The sequence below is a fragment of the Schistocerca serialis genome, chromosome 7 (assembly GCF_023864345.2).
Source record: "Schistocerca serialis cubense isolate TAMUIC-IGC-003099 chromosome 7, iqSchSeri2.2, whole genome shotgun sequence".
Classification (NCBI taxonomy): Eukaryota; Metazoa; Arthropoda; class Insecta; order Orthoptera; family Acrididae; genus Schistocerca; species Schistocerca serialis.
The window spans coordinates 519102142-519127646 of record NC_064644.1 but is presented as its reverse complement, the minus strand read 5'-3'; the positions used below and the strand labels follow the sequence as shown (position 1 = coordinate 519127646).

General features: G+C 40.9%; 1 protein-coding gene across 1 annotated transcript in view; it reads right to left on the bottom strand.

Annotated features, from left to right (window-relative positions):
• Nucleotides 1–17096: 17096 nt before the first annotated feature.
• The window catches only part of LOC126413197 (zinc finger protein 260-like), an 87096-nt gene continuing 78687 nt past the window's right edge, over nt 17097–25505 (bottom strand). The window contains exon 6 of the mRNA XM_050083092.1: nt 17097–17549. Coding sequence (XP_049939049.1) covers nt 17097–17549 — 453 coding nt within the window. The remainder of the gene's footprint in view (nt 17550–25505) is intronic.

Below are 25505 nucleotides of genomic sequence, written 5' to 3'. Positions count from 1 at the left end.
GTTTGTAATCGTCATTGCTAAAATACTCAGCAGTGGCCTAATTAGACGGAGAGGTAGCAGGGTTATAGAGTGCTGTACAGGAAGGATATGGATGTGGGTCGCAGGATGTCATTCACGAAGGCCACATTTGTCACATTGTCCTGGACACGCATCAACTGTGATTTGTGGTTGTACCCAATAGGAACCCACACCATAAGGCCTTGAGTTGTCGCGGGGTAGCGGCACGGTTTAGGGCGTCTTGTCACGTTCCACGTGGCTCCCCCCGTCGAAGGTTAAAGGCCTCCCTCGGGCATGGGTGTGTGTGTTGTCCATAGCGTAAGTTAGGTTAAGTTAGATTTATTAGTGTGTAATCCTAGGCACCGATAACCTCAGCAATTTGGTCCCATAGTCCTTACCACAAATTTCCAAAAATTTGGCGCTGTGTGTTCTGTGCGAATGTAGTCACTGTGTTGCCGCTCCTTCTGTCTGAGACGAACCAAAATGCAGCCACCATTTTCAAATGAACGCCCGTACCGTAATAAACGGCGACGAACTGTCAACCCTGATAGTGGAAGATGTGTTACAGTGTTGCGCCAGAGCCGAGGAGGACAACGATCTGTCTTGCAATGTCTTTCGGATTAGATGTTGATATTCTCAGTGTGGTGGTCTGGATGGTGCGACCTGACCCATCTTGTCGTGTTCTAGGCCTTCCGTGAATCGTTATGCGTACACCCACTGCACTGCCGGAATACTTGGTCCCACACGAGCAGCAGTTTCCCCGATGGATGCATCACATTCTCTCATGGCAATAATGCGTCTTCAGAATCATTGATTTGACGGTACGTTTCGCGAGGCATCCTGCAACTCTGGTCATATCACACTGATCCATTATCTTCGACTTATAGCGACAGCGAGAGCCGAAGGCACGTTTTATCGATAGGTGGCGTTGCGCCACGATATCGACGTTGACTTGAACCCGCTGGCCGAAATAATTCAGCTGCTAACCATTTCTGCAGAACATACTGATATACAGGTTCTCTAAATATGAATGTCCTATCTCTATTCATTCAAGGTGTTCTGTTTTTTTCTGATCATGAGTGCACTTTCCTCAAGCATGGCAGTCGCCAGCACAGGAGGAGTTGCTACGTCGTACATAACATTTGTGGGAACGTTAGTTGGCTGACAGATGCTTAGCACACCACTCGTCACAGGGAAGTAAGAGCTCATTGCAGAAATTATGACAGAAGTATGAGCTTTCCTCTCTGAAGTTACAGAAGAGCTGTCATTCTCAATAGCTTGGTATATTTTCTCCGTTTACTTCATTGTTGTCGTAACATAGGCAAACACAGCCTGCTGGCATTCCTTCAGTACTTTGGACACTGTTTTCTTGGTAGGATTTAACTCAGCAGCAACGGTCTGCACTCTAACTTGTCCTCCCTTTCTGTATTTTTTAATTGTATTGAAATAATGCCTCTGACATGCTGGCCTGATACCTGCATAAAATTACATAGGACCGTATAAATACGTGAATTACCACTCTACTTCCAATGGGAAAACTTTTTGCTTAACGTTTGACCAATGTGAACTTCCTTTATCTTTTACCAGTTGGCCATATCGGTTCGCATGGCCTGCTGGCTGTTCGTTAGCTGTCCCACAGTTTGTGTCTCTTGCTCTCTGGAAAGTGTGTACGTGGTTCAACTTTGCAAACTGCACTTTGTCATTTTTAGTTTTTATTTGTGCTTGCATGCTGGCAGTTTGTTTTTGAGCTTGACGATGCCACTTATTTGTACAGCGTAGCTCGCTTGTGCTTGCGCCTAATCACCTTCTTTTGTACAGGCTTGTTTATTCTCTACCAGTTCCAATTTTGTCTGGTCCTGCGTTCGCAGGATTGCTATTCTGAGCGCTTACAACTTCCGCAGCACTTCGTCAGTTTGATTCGTGGGAGTGGAAACATTTGCTGTTGGACAGCTTCCTGCGCCGTTATGGGAAGTCATTGTCTTGTTTCAGACATCATAATGAATACCAAGAGAGATGAAAGCAGAGTGTGTCTCTGTAAGCGTTAACCACCTCCATTAACAACCAGAGTACTCCTTGTAAACATTAGCTGCATTTAATCAAAACACTACATCCGATTGGTCAGGAATGGAGAAAAAACTCAGTTGTGATCTGTTTTAAGGGCATCAGCCCAGCATTCCCCTAAGCTATTTAGTGAAAGATGGGAAAAATAATGTGTAAAGGTAGAATTTGGGTTCGAGTTCTGTCCCTACGAAACACAGGACCAGTTCCACCGACTTCATGAAGAAATCCACTGAGCTCTTTTGACAACCATAATTGAACCACAATGGTAATAGAATAACAACAAACATAATTTTTGCTGTTTGAATGGTAATCAGAGAGATACTGTGTTAAAAGAGGCGTTACCTTTGTACACCTGTAATAATAAAATGCCTATGACTGCTTGTCAAGAGACAAACTAAGGGAACGTCTGGCAGGGAAAAGTCTAGCAGAATTTCTTATTAGCTAAGTACAAATGTTATATATTCACTGTCAGACTGTATCCCAGTTGTTATTGTTGTTGTTGCGTTCTCCGCTCCAAATACTGGTTTCATACAGCTCTATGGGATAGTCTATACTGAGCAAGCCTCTTCATCTCTGCATGGTTCCTGCAATCTACATCCACTGTACTACATTCAAGTACTGGCTCTCTCTCTACAGTTTTTACTCGGAAACGTCCTTCCGTTAACAAACTGACTCCTTGATGCTAGAAAGGTGCCCTGTCACTCAACCTCCACTTTTAGTTAAATTTCTTTTTCCCCAGATCGATTAAGTATTTCCTCATTAGTTATTGGATCTAACTAGCTGATTTTCAACATTCTTCTATTCCACATGATTCAAAATTTTCTATTCTCTTCCTGTCTGAACTGTTCATCGTCTATGTGTCAGTTACATAGAAGACAACACTACGGACAAATACCTTCAGAAAATTAGATTCCATCTATGAGAGGTTATATGAGAATTTCTACAGATGCTTATTTTTTTAATCCTCTGGTGTCTTCACTATTTCACCTCTCAAGGCTACCCATTCGTCTTCTCTTGTGTTCCTTACCAGTATTTCAGTCAACCGCTACTTAATGCCCAGTCTGAAACTCTCATTAACCTCTTGTTGTTTCAACTTACCCAGGTCCCATCTCCTACATAACCTACTTCCTTATAATTTCTTCAGTTTTAGTCTGCAGTTCATAACCAATAAATTATAGCCAGAGTCCACATCTGAATTGGACACGTTTTGCAGTTTAAAATCCGTTTTCGAAATCTCTATCTTATTATTATGTAATCAATTCGATGCCGTCGGTCTATCCAGGTCTTTTCTACGTATACAACCTCCTTTCATCATTTTTAAACCAAATATAAAAAATATTCTCGTTGTGAAATTCTACCAGGTAGTTGCCAATATCATTCATCTCTCCCGTTCCGTGTTGTCCTACTATTCTCCCTTCTCATCCTCTTCTTTCTGTCGGGTACCAATGTCCTATCACAGTTAAAAATTTCTCCCCCTCTGAAAAAAATTTTATCTCGTTAAAAATTCTCTCATTCTCTTCGTAATTCGCGGACCTAGTGGACACGTAACCTTCAACTACTTTGTTGGGTGTTACCTTCGTGTCTGTCTTGAATGCCATAATTCGAATACTGTGCTGTTCATTGTAGCTTACCTGCACTCCTATTTTCTTTTCTGTTATAAGGCCTCCTATCGCATGAACTCTATATGATTTTCCGGTAATAACCGTGTACTTCTTGCCTCCATATTTCACTAATTTTCACAACATCCAGTTTCAACTTCTCCGTCTCCCTTTTAGATTCTTTCAACTTCCTACAGAGGTCTAACATTCAACACTTCGATTCTTCCTTATTCCCATCGGAAATCCAAATGGGAGTATTTCACCCCAGAAAATTTCCCGTGGGAGTATGTCATCGTCAATAAGCCGAACAGAGTAGCTACATGTCTGTGGGAAATACAACGACTGTTGTTTCACCTTGCTTTCAGCCGTTTACATTATCAATGGATATTAGCTAAGTTACAAGGTGTGATGAATCAGTCATCCAGACCAGCTAACCTGCTTTTACTGAAAGGCTGCTGTTCCTTTTCAGAAGCTGTTTGTTTGTCTGGCTTCTCTACAGATACCACTCTGACATGGTTGTACCTGTTGTGTCTGAATCTAGAGAACCACTCCACCTTGGCAAGGTCTATGGCTCGTGGAGAGATGAATCCACGTAGGACATGTCCACATAGGAGATGGCTATTCGCATGGGTGAACTGCAAGTAAATACATGTAACAGATCAGTGCTTTATAGTATGTAGCCACCACCACTTCTGTTGCAAAGTAGGTCACTTATTTCATTATCAGTGACATCGTTATCAGACATCAGATTTTCCTCCCCCTTCCCCTATGATATCTTGTGCTGTAGACCTTTCAATGGGCCAACTGGCTTATGAATGTTGAGATATTCAAAAATTAATGTGAAATTCTAAATAAACCAAAATGTGCTAGAGGGTGTTCTCTCATTCCTGAGACATTATTGCGGAAGTAGGGCTGTTGCCCTATTATAAATTGCTAGGACATTCAAGATGGCATATTGACCTACTGGTGGAAATAGGTCACTTGTGCTTAGTATAGAATTCAAGGTGGTCACTGGGTTTTCCCCTGACATCACTGTGAAAGTAGGCCACTTGTGCTGAGTACATAATCCACGATACGACGATAAAGCGAAGTATCCAGTCTGCTAACCTACTTAACACGTTTTCCAGAAAGCACTCTGTCCTCTACGGACTAGCAAGGCTATTTATAGCAGACTGGTCGTTATAGAATTCCATTGTTTTCCCCGTTAATGTCGTCATTTATACAGCAGTCGCCATAAGTTTAAGTTTGGCTGAAAATTTGAAAACACTAACACGTATGCCAAAATACATCATCATGTTATTTAAATTTAAAAAAAAATTGTAAGCTAACTTTTCCGAGAAGTTTAAACAACTGCCCTTCTAACATCACAGTTTAAACAAGTTGTTTGGGAACTTACTTTAAAACTACACACATCAAAAAATGTTTTGCATCACCTCGGTTCCGAGAGTTCTCGAACCTGTACAGAAAATTGGAATAGAGATGAACATAAACATCATTTCCGCCCTTTTTATTGCTCATGAAAACCACACATTGCATGTTGTACCACCACACAGCGACACCTTCATTGGTGGTGGTCCAGATTGCTGTACACACAGTTACCACTAATACCCAGTAGCACGTCCTCCTGCATTGATGCATGCCTGTATTCGTCGTGGTATACTATCGACTAGTTCATCAAGGTACTGTTGGTCCAGATTGTCCCTCCTCAGGGCGATCGGCGTAGATGCCTCAGAGTGATTGGTGGGTCACGTCGTCCATAAGCAGCCTTTTTCAATCTATTCCAGGTAAGTTCGATAAGGTTCAAGCCTGGAGAACATGCCACATTAGTCGAGCGATGTCGTTATCGTGAAGGAAGTCATTCACCACATGTGCACGATGAGGGCGCGAATTGTCGTCCCTGAAGACGAATGCCTCGCCAATATGCTGCCTATATGGTTGCAGTATCGGTCGGAGGATAGCATTCACGTATCGTACAGCCGTTACGGCGCCTTCCATGACCACCAGCGGCGGACGTCGGCCCACGTAATGTCACCCCAAAACATCAGGGAATCTCCACCTTGCTGCACTCGCTGGACAGTGTGTCTAAGACGTTCAGCCTGACCAGGTTGCCTCCAAACCCGTCTCCGACGATTGTCTAGTGGAAGGCATTTGCGACATTCAACAGTGAAGAGAACGTGATGCAAATCCTGAGCGGTCGATTCGGCATGTTGTTCGGCCCATCTGTACCACGCTGCAGGCCGACCGGAGTTGCCGAGTGGTTCTAGGCGCTACAGTTTGAAACCGCCCGACCGCTACGGTCGCAGGTTCGAATCCTACCTCGGGGATTGATGTGTGTGATGTCCTTAGGTTAGTTAAGTTTAAGTAGTAGTAAGTTCTAGGGGAATGATGACCTCAGAAGTTAAGTCCCATAGTGCTCAGAGCCATTAGAACCGCGCTGCATGGTGTCGTGTTTGCAAAGATGGATCTCGTCATGGATGACAGGAGTGAAGTTGCGCATCATGCAGCCTATTGCTAACAGTTTGAGTCGTAACACGGCGCCCTTTGGCTGCACGGAAAGCATTATTCAACATGATGGTGTTGCTGTCAGAGTTCCTCCGAGCCATAATCCGTACGTATACATCATCTACTGCAGTAGTATCCCTTGGACGGCCTGAGCGAGGCATGTCATCTACAGTTCCTTTCTCTCAGCATGTCCGAACAACATCGTTTTGGTTCACTCCGAGACGCCTGGAGACTTCCCTTGCTCAGAGCCCTTCCTGGCCCAAGGAGCAATGCGGACACGATCTAACCGCAGTATCGACCGTCTAGGCATGGTTGAACTACAGACAACATGAGCCGTGTACCTCCTTCCTGGTGGAATGACTGGAAGTGATCGGCTGTCGGACCCCCTCCGACAGTTGCTCATGCATGGTTGGGGCCGCGCGTGGTAGCCGTGCGGTCTAGGGCGCCTTGTCACGGTTCGAGTGGCTCCCACCGTCGGAGGTTCGAGTGCTCCTTCGGGCATGGATGTGTGTGTTTTGTCGTTAACGTAAGTTAGATTACGCAGTGTGTAAGCTTAGGGACCGATGACCTCAGCAGTTTGGTCCCATAATACTTACCACAGATATATTTTATGCATGGTTGTTTACATCTTTGGGCGGGTTTAGTGACATCTCTGAACAGTCGAAGGGACTGTGTCTGTGATACAATGTCCACAGTCAGCGTCCATGTTCAGGAGTTCTGGGAATAGGGGTGATGCAAAAAATTTTTTGATGTGTGTATATGGTTGTCACTATCATGTTGCGTAGTAGGAACAACGGTATTTTTACTTAACAGCATAAGGAGGAAAGCCCTACTACAGTTTGTAGGCATGCCGCCACCCCTGCCGCCCCATGCCGCTTCTGCCACCGAACCAGGCCATGGGCGACATAACAGACAGCCATGCGTATGAATCTTTGTTGCTCCATTGCAAACTTTGGTGTGAATAATCAGTTCACACAGACACTGCTGCCACTGCCGTCACAGGCTGTCCTACAGCAGCCGTCGTCGCCGGTTCTGACTGCTGCGAGCTGTTGTGCATCTCCACGCTGGACTGCTACGACACCTGTGGTCTCCTTACGTGGCGTCACATTAACGGCCACTCGCCTCCACCCGTCTTGATCAGTTTCCTTGCGCTGCGCCCATTCGAACCACATCTGCACACAATCCCACAATTACCTCGATATATGTGACTAAATTCACAGGTATTCATGCAGGTACAGTAAAGGTGTCACTGAGTTTCCGGCACACAATCGCTTCCCTCTCCCCTCCCCTCCCCCTCCCCGCCCATTCGAAAGACGTACATGTAGATACTCATAAATATGGCTTTGGTAGGATAGCGAACAACTTTTATACACAAACTTTTATTACCTCCCCTCTTAGAAGTCAACTCCTTTGTTTTTGTTTCATTAATAAGGTCCAGGTTGATTTTTAACATATAACCTAAATCTAAATTTGAATCAGCTACATCTTTCGCCAGCCAATGATTTGACAAATACAAGAAAGGTATATTCTTAATTCTAATATGTATCTAAATTTCTGCCTGTAAAATATATGTTTAATGACTTTAACAATTAGCTCTGTTCCTTCCTCCACATATTTTAGAAGAGAACTAGTCGAACTTTAAACTTTGGCTTTTATTTCAGGCGTAGCACTACTCTTAAAAAGACTCCGCATCTTCCTGTATGTATCCTCGCAACTCTGCTGTTCCACATTGTTTCATAATTTCTGTATACAACTTTCAGTTTGCAGATTTTGAAAACGTGTGTCTATTATAAGTAGTTCTTCCGTCACACTGTAAACTACTGTTTTATTGTTGGTTTTCTGTCCAGATCAGAAAAAATAGGGACTATTATTGACTGTGACCGCTTCAACACTAGAAGTCGAGGGCGCGTATAAGATATTTTCTTGGAGCAGCCGACAGGTCGCTGTCCATAAGAAGTTCCAGTTCCGACCCTGTTAAAAAACTTGAAATGTCGACTTTTAAATTATTTCATTGAAAGAAAAACACCTGGGTACATTACATTTATTCTTTCTCAGAGATCTAGAGCGGGAAGCACCACAACCTCCCTCCCCTTGCTCCCAACTGCGGGGACCTTCGACCCTTTGCTAGAAATAGGAGCAAGTTTCGTATTCACTGTTTAAAATCTTATAATTTTTCAGCACAGTGAAACATCTCACAGCTTCATCTTCATCATCGTCACAAACGAAAGAATTTCTAGGCGTATCGCATCAAGAAAAAAGAAACTCCTTGTTACCTTCCCTACGAGTAACAGAAGAAAACATGATGCACAAACAACATTCATAAATAATGTCATTCACATACGTACAAATTAGTAAGTATTGTATTCGAGCTTGTGTAACAGGAGGAAAACTCTCACTCGCGTCCAGTCATGCACAATAACAACAAAATGACAACACTAGCTTCGAGTTAAGACATATTATACTGCCGGTTTAAGGCCAGATAATAACACGGACACTGACTCCGATTGCACCATTCCAGACGTGTAGACAATAAAACAAAATAACTGTTCCCTTTGCACGCTATTGTAGGAGTAAAATGCACCCATGCAACGGGGACAGGCCCAGTTCATACATAAACTCTCCAGTAGCCCACTCGGTCCCAGAACTTTCAGGACTGAACGACGAAAAAGAAAAAAATATTTTTACAGCCCCAGACAGCAGCAAGTTTTTGATGACGACCGCATCTTCAGCAGCGCCGATCTCCTCCTCACCCCCTCTTGCTAAAGAACTGCAAACGGGGAGGAATTCTTAGGAGGTACTACTGAAGTTCCGACCGTGTACGTTACTTTTGTGCCGTCTCCTCGACAACTGAAACATCAAAATTGCTTTCCAATCAACGTGCACTGCAATCATCTATAATTATGTGTTTAAAGCAAGCTAGAGTGCACTCTCTAATTATAGCAACAATTTCAAGTAAATACTGATCGTCCATTCAGAGAATAATTTGCACAATTCTACTTGCACTTGCACTGCTTATAATTCATTCCGTTTCTTATGATATAGGACGAATCAGTGATTCCGTTGAACTACTGTCGTAGCACTATTACTATCTGAGAAATCAACATGTCAGTATTATAATTTTCTTCCCAAATATAGCTGTACTAATCCTTGACCATGTTCAAGTTTGTGTCAGTCCAATTAGTGGTTCAAGATGTCCAATGTTTCTACTGAGATTTCCACATCGTTATATGTTAGGAGTCAAGTGGTTCAAGTCCGATTCTTATGAACTGCTCATTATTAAGAACCTATGTAGTAACTTACAAATGAAGGATTCCTACTCACCGCTGTAATGACGAGTACGGCGTAGAATAGTCTCCACCCATGGAAGAAAGTCAAAGTTTTTGATTTTAGTAATATTTTCGTCATTGAAAAAGTTACAGCGATAGAACTAGGTGCTTACATGACTCGGTAACGCTTGTAATAATCTTATGTGAAAAGCTTTCTGCTATTAAATTTACAAATCCTAATTCTATACTGTTATCTAACTCATACACTGATGATTTATATAACCACACTCAAACCATGAATCACCAACTCTCTGCGCTAGTAATATTTGATTCTAAACTACGAATTTTTAATTTTTAACCATTTCTGATTGCTATTATGCCTTTCGTAAGACACGCCCGATACTATGGTATCTGGATGGTTGTAGCAGAGTAACATAGGGGAACGTAATGTAAACAGTGAATTAAAGAAAAAATATTTTTGTCAACTTCTTTATTGAAACTATTGGTAAAATTCACATAAAAGTAAGTAAAATGAGCTCTTTCACACAAATTGTCAATAATAAACTAGAAAGTGACTTGTACAACAATGTGACCATCAATACACGCAAGCAAAATAGGAACTGGGGATGTGTTCGTACCAATATCCTCACCTTTTTGTCTCATATTTTAACTCACGTAGTTGGATCACCGAAATCAAAAAGTAAAAAGTTCTTTTGGATTTCGTGATTATCTGTCTCGTAAGGATATGGTGTGTAAGTCTTCATGGTAAATCAGTAGTAGTATACTAATCGTAGGTCAATGATCCACTCATACACAATGCCTATATCAATAAAACACGAATTTTCCGTTTATCAGCAATGAAACAAATTGAAAAACAATATCTTCTTTACCTTTTGACTTTTTCTTACATTAGACATCAACGTGTAGCAAGATTAGCAAGAAACTATTTGGAATCCTTCTGAGATCAATACAACCATTTCAAAAGATTAATTGTTGTGAACAAGAGATTAAAACCATAAAACATGAAACAAGACTTACTGATATCTGGATAAATGTAAATCATCTTAATATTCTTGTTTATCCACAATACCGTTGTCATCTAAGAAATCATCATTTTCGAACAGGAACACGTCGAACGAGATAAAATAGTTACCCTTTTTAAATACTGAGAAACTTAAGACACCGATTTTATTCCAATAGTTAAGATCACATCCACCAGAAAATTTAGAAAACAGTTCGGAAAAATACCTCCTTTAACAAGGATACGACATATGAACTGGTTTGAAAGCATTATCGAAAATCTTTTCTTTATTCGTAATTCTGCATCTGGGACGGAATCACTCACGTCCGCTCCGTATGGAAGCTGTAACAACAGAACTGTGGTTTCCAAGTATTATCGTGCTACAATTATACAAATGTATATACAATAAAGCTCTACGTCTTGTTCCTCAGTTTTGCACAATTCAAACTTCTTGTATGTAGCCGTGGATGGCACTTTTCATCCACACCGTAACGTAAGAACTTAGAAGCTACTCTATAGTTTATTTGTTGATAGTCGTTTCAAAGAAACAGTCTCTATACACACGGTTCATTTCTTTGTTCAATATTACTGAGATCACCCAAAGCAAACTATAAACATCATGTGTTTTACAGCTCCTTCTATTCACTGATGTGATGACTTTAGTAGGTAAATCTTTTGCTGGCAAGGTGTTTGTAGCGTTAAGTTGGTATTACGTGTACTGTGGACCGTGTAACAAGACAGAAATGAAGTTCGAAAACCAGTTTTTCAAAATAACACAAAAAATTGCTGGGACATTAATATTCAGAAAGCAGTCTCATGATGTGATGCTCAGTGAAAAGAAAAATAGAATAAACGGTCGAAGCACCAAATGAAGAAGAAACAGCGCAATCCAAGAAAAACATTTTATGGAGTACTTCCATTGTCAGGTAGATCGGTCTTATATGGACTGTCATAAGACATTGTAATCGGACACCCTCCTCTAACTACGCTTTTTTTATATAAATAACGGATACCTTGTATAATATCGACTCTTGTATAAGTGAACATTATATCAGCTGTTTAACTAAATGAACTTCATATGATTTTGTATACGATGTATTGTATTTCAGACTAAAATGTATAAAAAGAAATTAATTTGTTACACACTCTATGTACAGTTAAAATTATTATTCTTTTGGAAATATTTGAAATTACGAAATATCTGGAGTACTTAAGATTCATATTATTAATTGTACAGTCTTATGCTAATTATTAAATTTATTTCTGGATTCATTTATAAAATAATGTTATGTCTTGATGATTCTTCTTTTGTCAAGAAAGTTTGTAAACTCTTTTGCTTTGTTAGCTCTTTGGAATATTGTGAGTACCGCAGAATGTAAAGGAGTAGTGGGCATGCCTCTGATGTAAACGCACGTGTTTTTTTTAATTTTGTCTACAACTATGTAATTGATGGTTGTATGAAAATGAAGATTGTTAAGTCAGTGTGATATATAATAATGGGAGAAAATAAAAGAAAATCATAGAAACAGATAGTACTTCATCAGTTATTTAGTCATCTGGAACCCAGTAAGTCAAAATTTCAGCCGAAGAACGTGTCCCTAAACGCAAGACTTGTAGCCAACAACAACAAGTGAAAGCTTTCAAAACTTGTGCAGAGACAGAGAAATTTAATGTCGATGTGTGGGAGGGTAAAATCTGTGAATGGTCACAGGATCATAATCTGTAGGGATCACCAAGGCAGGTACATATAATAGAGATTATTGATCAAGTTCTATGAAGCAGATATGCAAGGAAACAGTAAAACTGGTATCTCAGAAAATTCAATAAAATATCTGAAAACCAAGTTAACTTCACGTAAATCAAGTTCCTTTCCAGTTTCCATTAGAGATAATTTACGAAAGGTAGTCCAACGAAAACTTGCAACCTTAAGCTCATTATCCACTCTTCCTTTCAGCATTTTTCAGTTCACAAGAACAGTAAAATGTCACAGTTCCTCGAAGATTCCATTTTTCGAAGGTTCTAAATACCATCATAATGAACGCATCCCAAGAGTTATTAACAAGAAAGCAGGAATATTCAAAGCTGTCCGTTACCTACATTAGTCTCATTGTGATTATATATACACGGCTGTCTGAAGATGTGATGGGATCAACTCATCCAGGTGGAGTACAGAACAACTCAGTAAGCACAGGTAGAAAACATAGAGGATTTATTCTTCCTCAAAGAAAACCATTCACAGAGATACATCTGGCAAAAATAGTGTAGCCGTTGCTTGTCTGTCGTTGTATCTAGTCAGCACGCATTGAAATTACCGTTCCCGTGTTGTCAAAGCATTCCTCAAGAACTAGGATCCAGCTCATGAAGAGGGGTAGATGACTGAAAGACGGAGAAGAACGTATGTGCGCGTACATTACGTGTTACACCTTTCGGACATACAAAGAATGGCGGTGAATACTTTTGCCGTGCTTAGTACCACAGGCAAAAGAAATTAGGAAGAATATTTAAGGTAGAAAGGTAGAACTAGTAAAATGAGTAAAGGAAGCAGAACATAACCATGATACCGTCGTGTCCAAAACTGTGAGAATACGGTTTGGATATCGGCAAGTTCTGCTTGATGTTGCGAAGGCAGTCTTAAGGGGCGATACAGCAGGCTTTGTCTGAGGCAGCTTCACCATTAGTGCACCTGTCTTTGTTATGATGATCCGGTCTCAGCAAGAACTCGGATCACTGTCAAGAAATGGTCGCGGATGTGAAGAAACTTTTCATGTTGCGTAAAAAGTATTTCTTTACTTTATCTACAAGAACTACGCGATGTTTATCAATTTTATTACTACACTATTTCCTGTCATTATTCGCTGACGTTCCACGGGCACATTCTTCTATAGTATAAGCTACTACCCGCATCGGTATTTAGATATTTCGTCCGGATGAGAATGAAGTCATCTATTTGTAGTGCCCCTCAGATTCAAACTCGGGGTCCATGCACAAAACTTACCAAAACCAGGTAACCTGTATCTATTTCATCTTATAAAATCATCATTACCTGTGGCTAGCCACTTTTCTGGAGTGTTCTCATAAACAGCTATCTACGCAGTTTCTTAACTGTCCTGTCACAGCATGAAATCAGTCTGTTCTACTCTATAAGAGAATATAGTTCATGATACTTACATGGGCAGAAATTATATTAAGATTCAGCAGTAGCATCCACATTAAGAACATTTAGAAAATGATGTTTAGTACCAAAATAATCGTTTTATGAGGTTGGATATAGAATGGTGTGAATGGATTACTCGTATCGCTCTATTATCGAATTACTGAAAGACAAGCGGATTTGTTGGGGATTATGATATTAAAGGACGGTTATATACCACCTTATGAAAGCATAGGTGCACGCAGTTACTCCATACGTGACCGACTATAAGCCATAAGTTTTACATAAAGTAGAGAAAGCTCATACAAAAATTACAGCATACAAAAGTATACTTTGTCACTACCGACTATAGTGTCTCCTGCTGAAAAACAGACCATCACAGTCTCATTTTCACAGCAGTGTTGGGGTTCATATTTCGTTGACAACAATGTACTTTTCAATACTTCCGCAGATGGGTATTACTGTTCTGTATGCGCTAAACACAGTACATAGCAATTAAATTTTTGGAAGGAAAGTTTTCATTGGCTGCATGATATAATTTTGGAATATTTCTGTTTTGTGCTCTGTTGTAGAACAGTTAGAGTAAATGAAAATCTCTGGGTCATTTTCTGTTTAAGCATGAGGAAAATCAGCCATATATGTACAAGAAAGCCAAATGGAAGTGATAACAACAAAAAGTTCGTGGCAAAGAATTGTTGATCAACTCCAGCTGAAAAAGAATGGGGACAAACACACATTACTGCCAACGTTATTTTAGGTCTTCGCTTCCAAATAACATAAAATGTGCCCTGAAACTTTGGGTGTAGGTACATCCAATAAATATAAGGACTGAAAATCAATTACAGTCTACCAAACTTAAAACTTTGTTTATTTTTACAGGGCTAGAAAAGCATGAAGTAAATGGGAGATACATATATATCAGGAAATAGAACATCATATTAATTACAAGAAGACATAAATGGATTATGAAATACTATGCCTTTTTACAGAAACTGAATATAAGAATTGAGCAAACCCAAACAATTTGTCGACATGTACTTATAACATGAAATTTCGAATATGGAATATATGCTATCAGTCATCATCAGTACAAAGTAAATTTTCACACATATTATTTAATTATAGATTACTATTCTATCATGAATCCCTAATAGGTGAGTAAAAGACACGATAATGTGTAATAGCACGTTATGTAATTCTATGTGGCATTAATGAAGATTACTGAGCCACAGTTTCTGTGAAATAAGTGCTATACATGAAAATGTAAGAAAATCATTTACTTGGTTTAGCTGGTGGGTCGCCATAGGAAGAACTCGACTAATAAACAAATATCTGTATTGACTCAACGTGGTGGATCTTGTACCACCATCAATATGGTGGTACAATAGGGCTAGACTCTTAACATTATAGTTGTAGATAAATAAAGACGAGATGGATATCATTCTTTTGTATGAGCTATGAGATTTGAGGAAACGAAAATTAGTTCCATAACGTGTTGATATTTATCATATTGCGTCAATCTAAAAATGACAGTGTCTTACACAGCACAGATTTAATGACTGGTACTCTCTTGACTCGTTGATTTTAGAGATTTTTTTTGTCTTTGGCTCTATATGTTGATCACTTAACATAATTGGAGCAGTTCTCAATCACACATATGGACCATACAAATTATTTTCAGTTCTCTGTATGTCTTCCTATTCACATCATTACTTTAGATCACTGAAGGAGCTACCTCATGCAATTAAATACATCTGTCTACTAGAAGCTTCTTAAAATATGTTGTGATGTCAAACAGCGATAAAGTGCACACTAGCTGAAACTTCTGAAGCTATGGGAGCAGTTTCATCTGAAATAAACTCTCAATTTAGTTATTAAACGGACTGGTTATGATGTGCGTTTGGTAAAACCACAGAAAGAAACCAATATCCACTGAAGAAAGTAGTAGCAGAGATTAGCACAAGCGCCTGTAAAGCAGAACTGAAGACTCGAATGAGTGAAGGGACTGTGCCATTTACATGGCGAGAATTTGCAGAAAGAGTGAAGCACAGTAGACTGACAGGAACGGAGGATTGTCCATGAAACAATTTAAAATTGCTGCAGTTACATATTAACTTGGAGCTGAGGAACAGATATCTAATTCATTCCGCTATAAGTACATCCTCGTTTGATAGAGAGGTGATCAGTAGAAAACTCAGAGAACAAGAATCTGGAACGTGGTGAAACAAACGGATGAGTGCAGTTAGCAACACTAGAACACTGTTAAATGAAGAGGAATCAGACAGAAACCATGGAGGCAGACTTTTCTACCAAAATCTTCACCAGAATACTGCATTTTCTAAAGCATATTCGTTATTATCGAAGACGTTGGGAGTGCCAGTAACACAGAGTTCAAAACATAAATCACAATGGTTCTCATTTCACCAAATTTGTTTCCTATGGTACTGCGTTGGAATAATATTTATAATCAGTTACATAGTGAATGTGGAAATATGTAAACATATTTTCAGAGATGTCATAGTACTGAATGACAAGCGGTGGATACCACTCTTATTGAAATTTACATACGTCAAAGACTGACAAGAATTCTGCTAAGATTCTAACAGTGTTCATAGAGAAGAAATAATGCAGTGTTCAAAGAGCTCTATACTGAACACCTAAAGATACTTCGAGGTATGTTGGATAATAGAAGAGTCACTCCAACATGCTACTGTAAAGCGTAGAAGAACGCGAATTTGTTTGATTCGATCTGCCATTTTGACGCAAATGAAAACAAACGTACTAAAACTGTAGGAAGACGTAAGACAAAATAGGCAAAGAATTTCTCAAGATGAAACTGCCTTTACGCAAAATCTTGAATGGTATAACAATGGAAAGCATCACAGTTTCGTGTAATCTGTTTTCATGGGCTCTGGTTAGCAAAATAAATAACCGTTGAACACCTACCTAAAATGTCTAAGAGATGCATACACAGCATTTTGACATAAACCTTTATTATTTATATCCAATCACCAATCTCTGCAGTTTCCCTCCTCAGTAGAAAATATTCTGTTAAAACAAACTGGATGTGGTGAAGTGGCAAGTTCGCATGGGATTAAATTCACTTTGAGGCTCTTGCTAACTGGTGACAAAAAGTGTAGACATATTTAAACAAGATACATGTCTTATTTTAAAATTATTTGCTTGAGTTTTCAGGGCACATTAGCTGATGAAAATTAAATAATGTGGAGAAAAAAATTAAATTGAATACTGCAATCTGAACCATGAATTAGGTAAGAAAGCATAAAATTACGACTGTCGCTCTCAAAACTATGGGAAACGATGAGAGAGCAGTATTACATCACAAGCATCGTTGGTGAATAAAAATAAAATACGATAACAGTCCTTAATGTGGATACTGCTACATAATGGTCTCTTACATTTAGTAACCGGCATTGCCTCGGTATATTGGCTCGCAGCGAATGTTAGTGATTATAATGCGAGAGAGGAGCTTTCTCGTATTACGCTGTGTGCATGGCCCACGGAGCCCCGAGAGACGAAGCGGAATCGCCAGCGAGCGTGACGTTTCGGCCGCTGGCGGCGGCTACATCATCGGTGCGCTGCAGCACGTGCTGCACCAGCTCGCCGGACACGCGCATGATGACGCTTGTGACCGCCGCTCTGACCGCAGGCTCGCCACCCTCGCCGCCCCCGTCGCCTCCACCCCCGCGGGGAGGCCCCAGCGCGGTGCACTTGCTGCGGTGCGTGCGCATGTTGCTGGCCTGGCTGAAGCGCGCGCCGCAGCGGTCACAGGCGTGCGGCCGCAGCCCCGTGTGGCAGGACATGTGCGCCTGGAGGTGGTGCTTCTTGGTGAACGCCTTGCCGCACTCGCCGCAGCTGTACGGCCTGATGCCCGAGTGCAGCCGTAGATGGAGCATCATGTTGCTGCGGTCCGCGAACTGCTTCCCACACACCTGCGCCAGTGACAACAAACAGCTCTCAACTCGTGCTCCAGATTCATTCACACCTGAGTCCTACACATAATGTGTCACCGATTTTGCTCACCTTCCACACGACTTTAGTGAATACTTGCACTACTGGCCATTAAAAGAACAAGTGCAGATGATAAAAGGGTATTAATTGGACAGATATATTTACTAGAATTGACATGTGATTACATTTTCACGCAATTTGGGTGCATAGATGCTGAGAAATCAATACCCAGAACAACCACCTCTGGCCGTAATAACGGCCTTGATACGCCTGGGCATTGAGTTAAACAGAGCTTGGATGGCGTGTACAGGTACAGCTGCCCATGCAACTTCAACACAATACCACAGTTCATCAAGAGTAGTGGCTGACGTATTGTGACCAGCCAGTTGCTCGGCCACCATTGACCAGACGTTTTCAATTGGTGAGAGATCTGGCCAGGGCAGCAGTCGAATATATTCTGTGTCCAGAAAGGCCCGTACAGGACCTACAACACGTGGTCGTGCATTATCCTGCTGAAATGTAGGGTTTCGCAGGGATCGAATGAAGGGTAGAGCCACTGGTCGTAACGCATCTGAAATGTAACGTCCACTGTTCAAACTGCCGTCAATGCGAACAAGAGGTGACCGAGACGTGTAACCAATGGCACCCCATATCATCACGCTGGATGATACGCCGGTATGGCGAAGACGAATACACGCTTCCAATGTGCGTTCACCGTGATGTCGCCAAACGCGGATGCGACCATCATGTTGCTGTAAACAGAACCTGGATTTATCCGAAAAAAATGACGTTTTGCCATTCTTGCACCCGGGTTGGTCGTTGAGTACACCATCGCAGGCGCTCCTATCTGTGATGCAGCGTCAACGGTAACCGCAGCCATGGTCTCTGAGCTGATAGTCCATGCTGCTGCAAACATCGTCAAACTGTTCGTGCAGATGGTTGTTGTCTTGCAAACGTCCCCAACGATCCGTTACAGTCATGTGGATACGATGCCTGTCACCTCGACTGCTGGTGATACGAGGCCGTTGGGATCCAGCACGGCGTTCCGTATTACCCTCCTGAATCCACCGATTCCATATTCTGCTAACAGTCATTGGATCTGGACCAACGCGAGCAGCAATGTCGCGATACGATAAACCGCAATCGCGATAGGCTACAATCCGACCTTTATCAAAGTCGGAAACGTGATGGTACGCATTTCTCCTCCTTACAAGAGGCATCACAACAACGTTTCACCAGGCAACGCCGTCAACTGCTATTTGCGTATGAGAAATCGGTTAGAAACTTTCCTCATGTCTGCACGTTGTAGTTGCCGCCACCGGCGCCAACCTTGTGTGAATGCTCTGAAAAGCTAATCATTTGCATATCACAGCATCTTCTTCCTGTCGGTTAAGTTTCGCGTCTGTAGCACGTCATCTTCGTGGTGTAGCAATTTTACTGGCCAGTAATATAGATGTACTTGCTGTAGTAATGATGCATTTCTCAAGCGTTTCCAAAAGTCAAAGTTCCAAGTATCAAGATCCCATTAAATATCACAAGAGGGTAGAAGCCGCCATGCAGAGGCTCAACAGAACAGGCTAAGGTGGCAGACTGCAGGTCTTCCTGTACCGCATTCCAGCCACGTTATTTTAGTTTCTTTTTTTTCTAATCTTCCATCAAATACTTGTATCACAGCAACGAATCATGTTTGTCTAGAAAGGAACAGTGATAATAATGGTAATCACAGTGTAACAATCTTTGTATTGTGTTCCTTATATTCTCATCAGCACACTGAGGCTCTTATTGTAAATACCAGGTACTTCTTTCGAATCAGCTATAGCTCGATATGCTTACATTGCGACAGCACATGAAATTATCGATAGATTAGTGATCCCTTATCATTTCTTGATAGCACCTCACTACAAATGCACCACAGTGGTGATCGTTTTTATTGCTGTTCCTTTCTGAAGAAATATGACTCGTTGTAGCCATATGAGTGTTTGACAGGTGACTAGGATAAAAATTAAACTCGAACTCCATAACTGACTGCTGAAGCTCCGCTGGTCGACAGTCGATGCTCTCATGTACTTTTCGAAGGGCTATTAAAACTTCGAATGTCGACTTCTCAAAAACGCTTGAGAAGCACATCACACTAGAGCAGCGTTTGTTACATCTACGAATTTACTATAATCGATCGAAAGATGAGCAAAGTCAGTGATCTGGATACTTCCTTCGAAAGAACTTTACAGCTTTTGACATTTGTGGTAAACAGTGCATAGACGGAAAATATAATACTACAACGGTCACAAAGTATTTAGTTCGTTAGCTATGTGATATGACAATTAAACCTCCATCATCAGAAGGAAGATGTAATTTACATCGCAGTGTTTCTCACAAGCATCGATGATTCCTTGTGGCAGTATGAGAATAAGCCATGAGATGTTGCATATTGTACAGGTATCGATTGAATGAAATAGCTATAGTATCTATAGACGTCACAGGCAGCCTGTTTCAGTCAAAGTTTGATAGCAAACAAAAGATTCATCAGGACATTAAGTTCATTTTCTGTTTCATTTTCCATTTTAATCAATTGTCCTAGGCATCATAACCCACCCCCATGAACCATGAAACTTGCCACCGGTGGGGTGGTTTGCGTGCCTCAGCGATATAGATAGCCATACCTTAGGTACAACCATAAAGGTGGGCCCCTCTTGACAGGCCAGACAAACGTGTGGTTCCTGAATAGGGGCAGCAACCTTTTCAGGAGCTACAGGGACAGCAGTCTGGATGATTGACTGATTAACTTTGTAACAGCAACGAAAACGACGTTACTGTGTTGGTACTGCGAACAGCTGAAAGCAAGGGGAAACTAGAACCATAATTTTTCGCGAAGTCATGCTGCATGGATAAATGATGATGGCGTCCTCTTGGGTAAAGTATTCTGATGGTAAATAGTCCACCATTTAGATCTCTGGGTGGTGACTACTTAGGAGGATGCCGTCCTCAGGAGAAACAAAACTGTCATTCTGCGGATTAGAATGGAGAATGTTAGATCCTTTAAATACAGGGCCGAAAGGCTATTTACAACTTTTACATAAACAGACGGCACTTACAAGAGTCAAGGAGCATGAAAGGATAGCAGTGGTTGAGAAGAGAGTGAGACAGGATTGTAGCCTATCCCCGACGTTATTAAATCTATACACTGAGCGAGCAGAAAGGAAACCAAACAAAAAATTGGAGTAGGAATTAATGTTCAGGAAGAAGAAATAGAAACTTTGAGGTTTGCGTATTACATTTTGATTCTGTCAGAAACAGCGAAGGACTTGAAAGGGCAGTTGAACGAAATGAACAGTGTTTTGAAAAGACGATGTAATATGAACATCAAGAAAAGCGAAACAAGGCTAACCTAATGTAGCCGAATTAAATCAGGTGATATTAAGGAAATCCGATTAGGAAGCGAGACACTTAAAATAGTCGACGACTTTTACTATTTCTGCAACAAAATGATGATTTCCGAGTTAGACAGGATATAAAATGTGGATTGGCTGTGGCAAGCAAAGCATTTCTGAAGAAGAGAAAGCGGTTGACATCGAATATAGATAAAATCTTAGGAAATCTTTCCTGAAGGTATTTATCGAGAGTGTAGCCAGGTACGGAAGTGAAACATGGACGATAAACAGTTTAGATAAGAAAAGAGCAGAAGCTTTCGAAATGTGGTGCAATAAATCAATGCTGAAGATTAGATGGGTCGATCACGTAACTAATGAGGAAGTACCGACGGGAACTGGGGAGACAAGAAATTTGTGGCACAACTTGAGCAAAAGAAGGGATCGGTTGATAGGACACGTTCTGAGACGTCAAGGAATCACCAGTTTAGTATTTGAGGGAAGTGTGGGGGGTAAAAATCCAGGAGGGAGACCAAAAGATGAACACAGTAAGCAAGTAAAGAAAGATGTAGTTATTCGGAGATGACGAGGCTTACACAGAGTAGCATGGAGAGATGCCTGAAACCAGTCTTCGGACTGAAGACCACAACGACAATAACAAGCATCATAATATATCGCATAATGGACTGCCTTGCACCACAGCAGCGCTGTCAATGAATCTACATGTCCTGTGATTTAAAGAGGCACTTTAAAAAAGGAAGAAAACGATATAGGTAGCGTACTGAATCGATGCAATGCAACTAGAAGTATTTGAGGCAAAGTAGTGTGGCCTTCATTCACGTATGCGATCGAACCTACCTATTTTACACTTAGGATTTCAACACATCAGTACACCGCCGGAGGCATGGGTTAAGACAAAGCCGTTAGAATTACCTACAGATAGTGAATTTTATTTTTCGTGTGAAATCATCGTGGAGACACGAAAAAAGATTTCTGCAAAATTGGTGGTTGCATATGCTTTTTTTATGCATTTCAGGTAGTTGTAAACAGCAATAACGTATTCACAAAAATGCAAAGGATGCTGAAATTTTCTTATTTCGAAGAAGACTGCTTCATTACTTGTTTCAAACAAGGGAGATATATCTGAGGAGGGCACATATTTCAGATAAATACTCATTGTGTCCCAAATCTGTCAATGCTTTTCACAAATTATTTTACCTTACAATCAACTGTCACATTTATAAACTCAAACTATTACTTTCTGGGGCATAAAAATATTAAATGCATATTTTCATGCTACTGAGTTACGTTCAGGAAGGGTTATTGTCAATGTTTGTCTATTATAAAACAACTGGGATGGTTGCATGCAGATTCTAAGTATGACGTTAGTCTTTAAATATTTAAATTCGTAGGTTTAGGATATGCTTAATATGAAATGCCCAAAGACTGGAAGCTTCTCTTAGAGCACTGCGATTTTCCACCATAGGACAACTGCTTAATGTATTGTTGACGATTCTCTCCAACGTTTCACAAGTCTGGAAACACATATTAGATTAATGGAAGGACATTCCGATTCTAAAGGCTGGAGTATAGCGAAACTGAAAGGAACTATTTTATCTCACTGTTTTATTTAAAAAATGAAACAAAAAGGACGACTGTAAAAATGGCGTTCTGTCTGTTATCTGCGTGATGTACTGAGATTCATCACGCTGCAGCAAGTGGTTTTGCTGAGAATAGTAATGGAGAAATAGGAGCTTCGCACTGAGACTTAAAATCGTGAAAGGCGATACATTTGCTGAAATTCATCACCAGTACGTTACGGTTTATAGCTAAAATGTAATGAAATGGAAAAACATTCCAACTTCGTATCAGGAACTTAAAACACTGAAAGCATAAAAGAAATCCACTAGTTAGTTTACCTGCTACACTGAAGAACTGATTCAACCGAAATCAACCAATGGTGGTCCGAAATCTTACCGTTATGGAACAGAAGAGGAGGAAGACTCATTAAATTTTTGATTCAGTTGAAGACTCGGTACCGGTGCTTACGTCTCCTGAGAGACGTTAGCAAATTGGTTCTGTGCTGCTCCAAAGAAATGGTGAGGAATGTTACCCCCTCTAGAGAATCGGTTTCCTGTACACCAGTACTTGTGTGGGAACTGTGCAGCCCAACGAAACCGACGTAATCTTTAAGGAGAAAATCGGAGCCCTTTTATTATATTATACTGCTAGTAGCTTCTCAGTGTAAACGGGAAACATGTTTATCAAATGTATCGACATCATTAATTACTAGGTGCATAAATAAACAGGGAATAAGGTTATAGTCCATGCGGTATTTCAGTTCAAGAAGGATGAAAGTGGAAAGCGATAGCGATGTTGTTTCAGCAACCATTCCAGAATTCACTGAAGCAATTTATGGAGACCAATGAAAACTTAGTGCACGATGTTAGGATTGAGATGTGAATACCTCCCCCATATGTAACACCTATCTCTTACGCAAACAAATTTCATCGCAGAAAAGTTAAAAATAAAAATATTTAGCGCCATAAAATATACATTTACATCTATATTCTGAAAGCCTCTTAGAGTTTGTAAATATTTACAGTTATTTACGTGCTAGATAATTCACATAACAAGAAATACAGCAAAATGGATAGAAATCAATCTAAATTGTTTTAAAAGTATTAGGTTTGAGTATGAGTTCCAAGTGATGGTGCTGAGGTGCGCACTGAGATCCGATTTAAAATCGTGAAAGGCAATACAGTTGCTGAAGTTCATCACGAGTACGTTCCGCATTATAGCTGAAATGTAATGAATTGGAAAAACATTCTAGCTTTTATCAGGAACTAAATGATAAGGGAATAAGGTTACAGCACGTGAGGTATTTCAGTTCATGAATGATAGAAGTAGGAAGTAATAGTGATGTTAAGGATATTGCACTTGCACGCGAAAGGCAAAGGTCCCGATTTCGAGTCTGGGTCCGTCACACTGTTTTAATCCACCAGGAAGTTCCATATCAGCGCACACTCCGCTGCAGAGTGGAAATCTCATTGTGTAAACTGTTGTGGATTGGCAAGAGAGCCAACCCACTATGAGAGGAAGCCGAAAGGCACGCGTTTTAGCTCACGCAGGCTGGCGTGAGGTCTGGAACAGGACAACGAAGTTAGACTTTAGCAAAAAAGGACGTAGCTGTTGGAATACTTAACTTTAATCCGTAAATGGTGAACGTCGGTCTTGACGGTACATGTTTTACAGCATCAATAGTAACTGGTAATGGCGCCTTGATAGGTCGTAGCAAATGACGTAGCTGAAGGCTATGCTAACTATCGTCTCGGCAAATGAGAGCGTATTTTGTCAGTGAACCATCGCTAGCAAAGTCGGCTGTACAACTGGGGTGAGTGCTAGGAAATCTCTCCAGACCTACCGTGTGGCTGCGCTCGGTCTGCAATCACTGATAGTAGCGACACGCGGGTCCTACGTATACTAACGGACCGCGGACGATTTAAAGGCTACCACCTAGCAAGTGTGGTGTCTGGCGGTGACACCACATAAACATCCACCAGGCTATGACTAAGACACGTCTCAGCAATGTCCTTTCTTCCGGTAGTACTAGTTCCGCGAGGTTCGCAGGAGAGATTCTGTGAAGTTTGGAAGGTAGGAAACGAGGTACTGGCAGAATTGAAGCTGTGGGGACGGGTCGTGAGTCCTTCTTGAGTAGATTAGTTGGTAGAGCACTTGACCACGAAAGGCAAAGGTCCCGATTTTGAGTCTCAGTCCGGCATACAGCTTTAATCTGCCAGGAAGTTTCATATCCGCCCACACTTAGCTGCAGAGTGAAAATCTCATTCTGGAACAATGATATCGTTTCACCATCCATTCCAGAATTCACTGAAGTAATTTTAGGAGACTGATGAAACCTTAAACCACGATGAACGGATTGGGATTTGAGTACCTGTCCCATACATCATCCCAGTATCTTGCTCAAACTAATTTTCTTACAGAGAAGTGATAAATATTTAGCGCGAGAAACCTAGATCTATAGCTATACACTGTATATTTTATCAGTGATTTACATGCTAATTAATCAACTTAACTAGAAACACAGCAAAATGAATAGATATCAATCTAAATGGTTTTAAAAGGTAATCTATTCTCTTCTTTTCCCATCTAGTACAGTGTCCACTCTTTCAGAATTTGGAAAATTATTTTTTTATTACGTAACTTGGTGGTCTGATGTCCTTCCTGAAGCCATAATTGCTAAGGTAACCTAATACAGGAAAATGCTGTGTGCCATCTGTCTGTGCATCATGTCAACTTTGTTCGATGGGTTATCGTATCCTGTCTCCTTGTGTACCGTATTCTTTCAAGAGGTTCAAGTGGCTCTGAGCACTATGGGACTCAACTGCTGTGGTCATAAGTCCCCTAGAACTTAGAACTACTTAAACCTAACTAACCTAAGGACATCACACACATCCATGCCCGAGGCAGGATTCGAACCTGCGACCGTAGCGGTCGTGCGGTTCCAGACTGTAGCGCCTTTAACCGCTCGGCCACTCCGGCCGGCACCATATT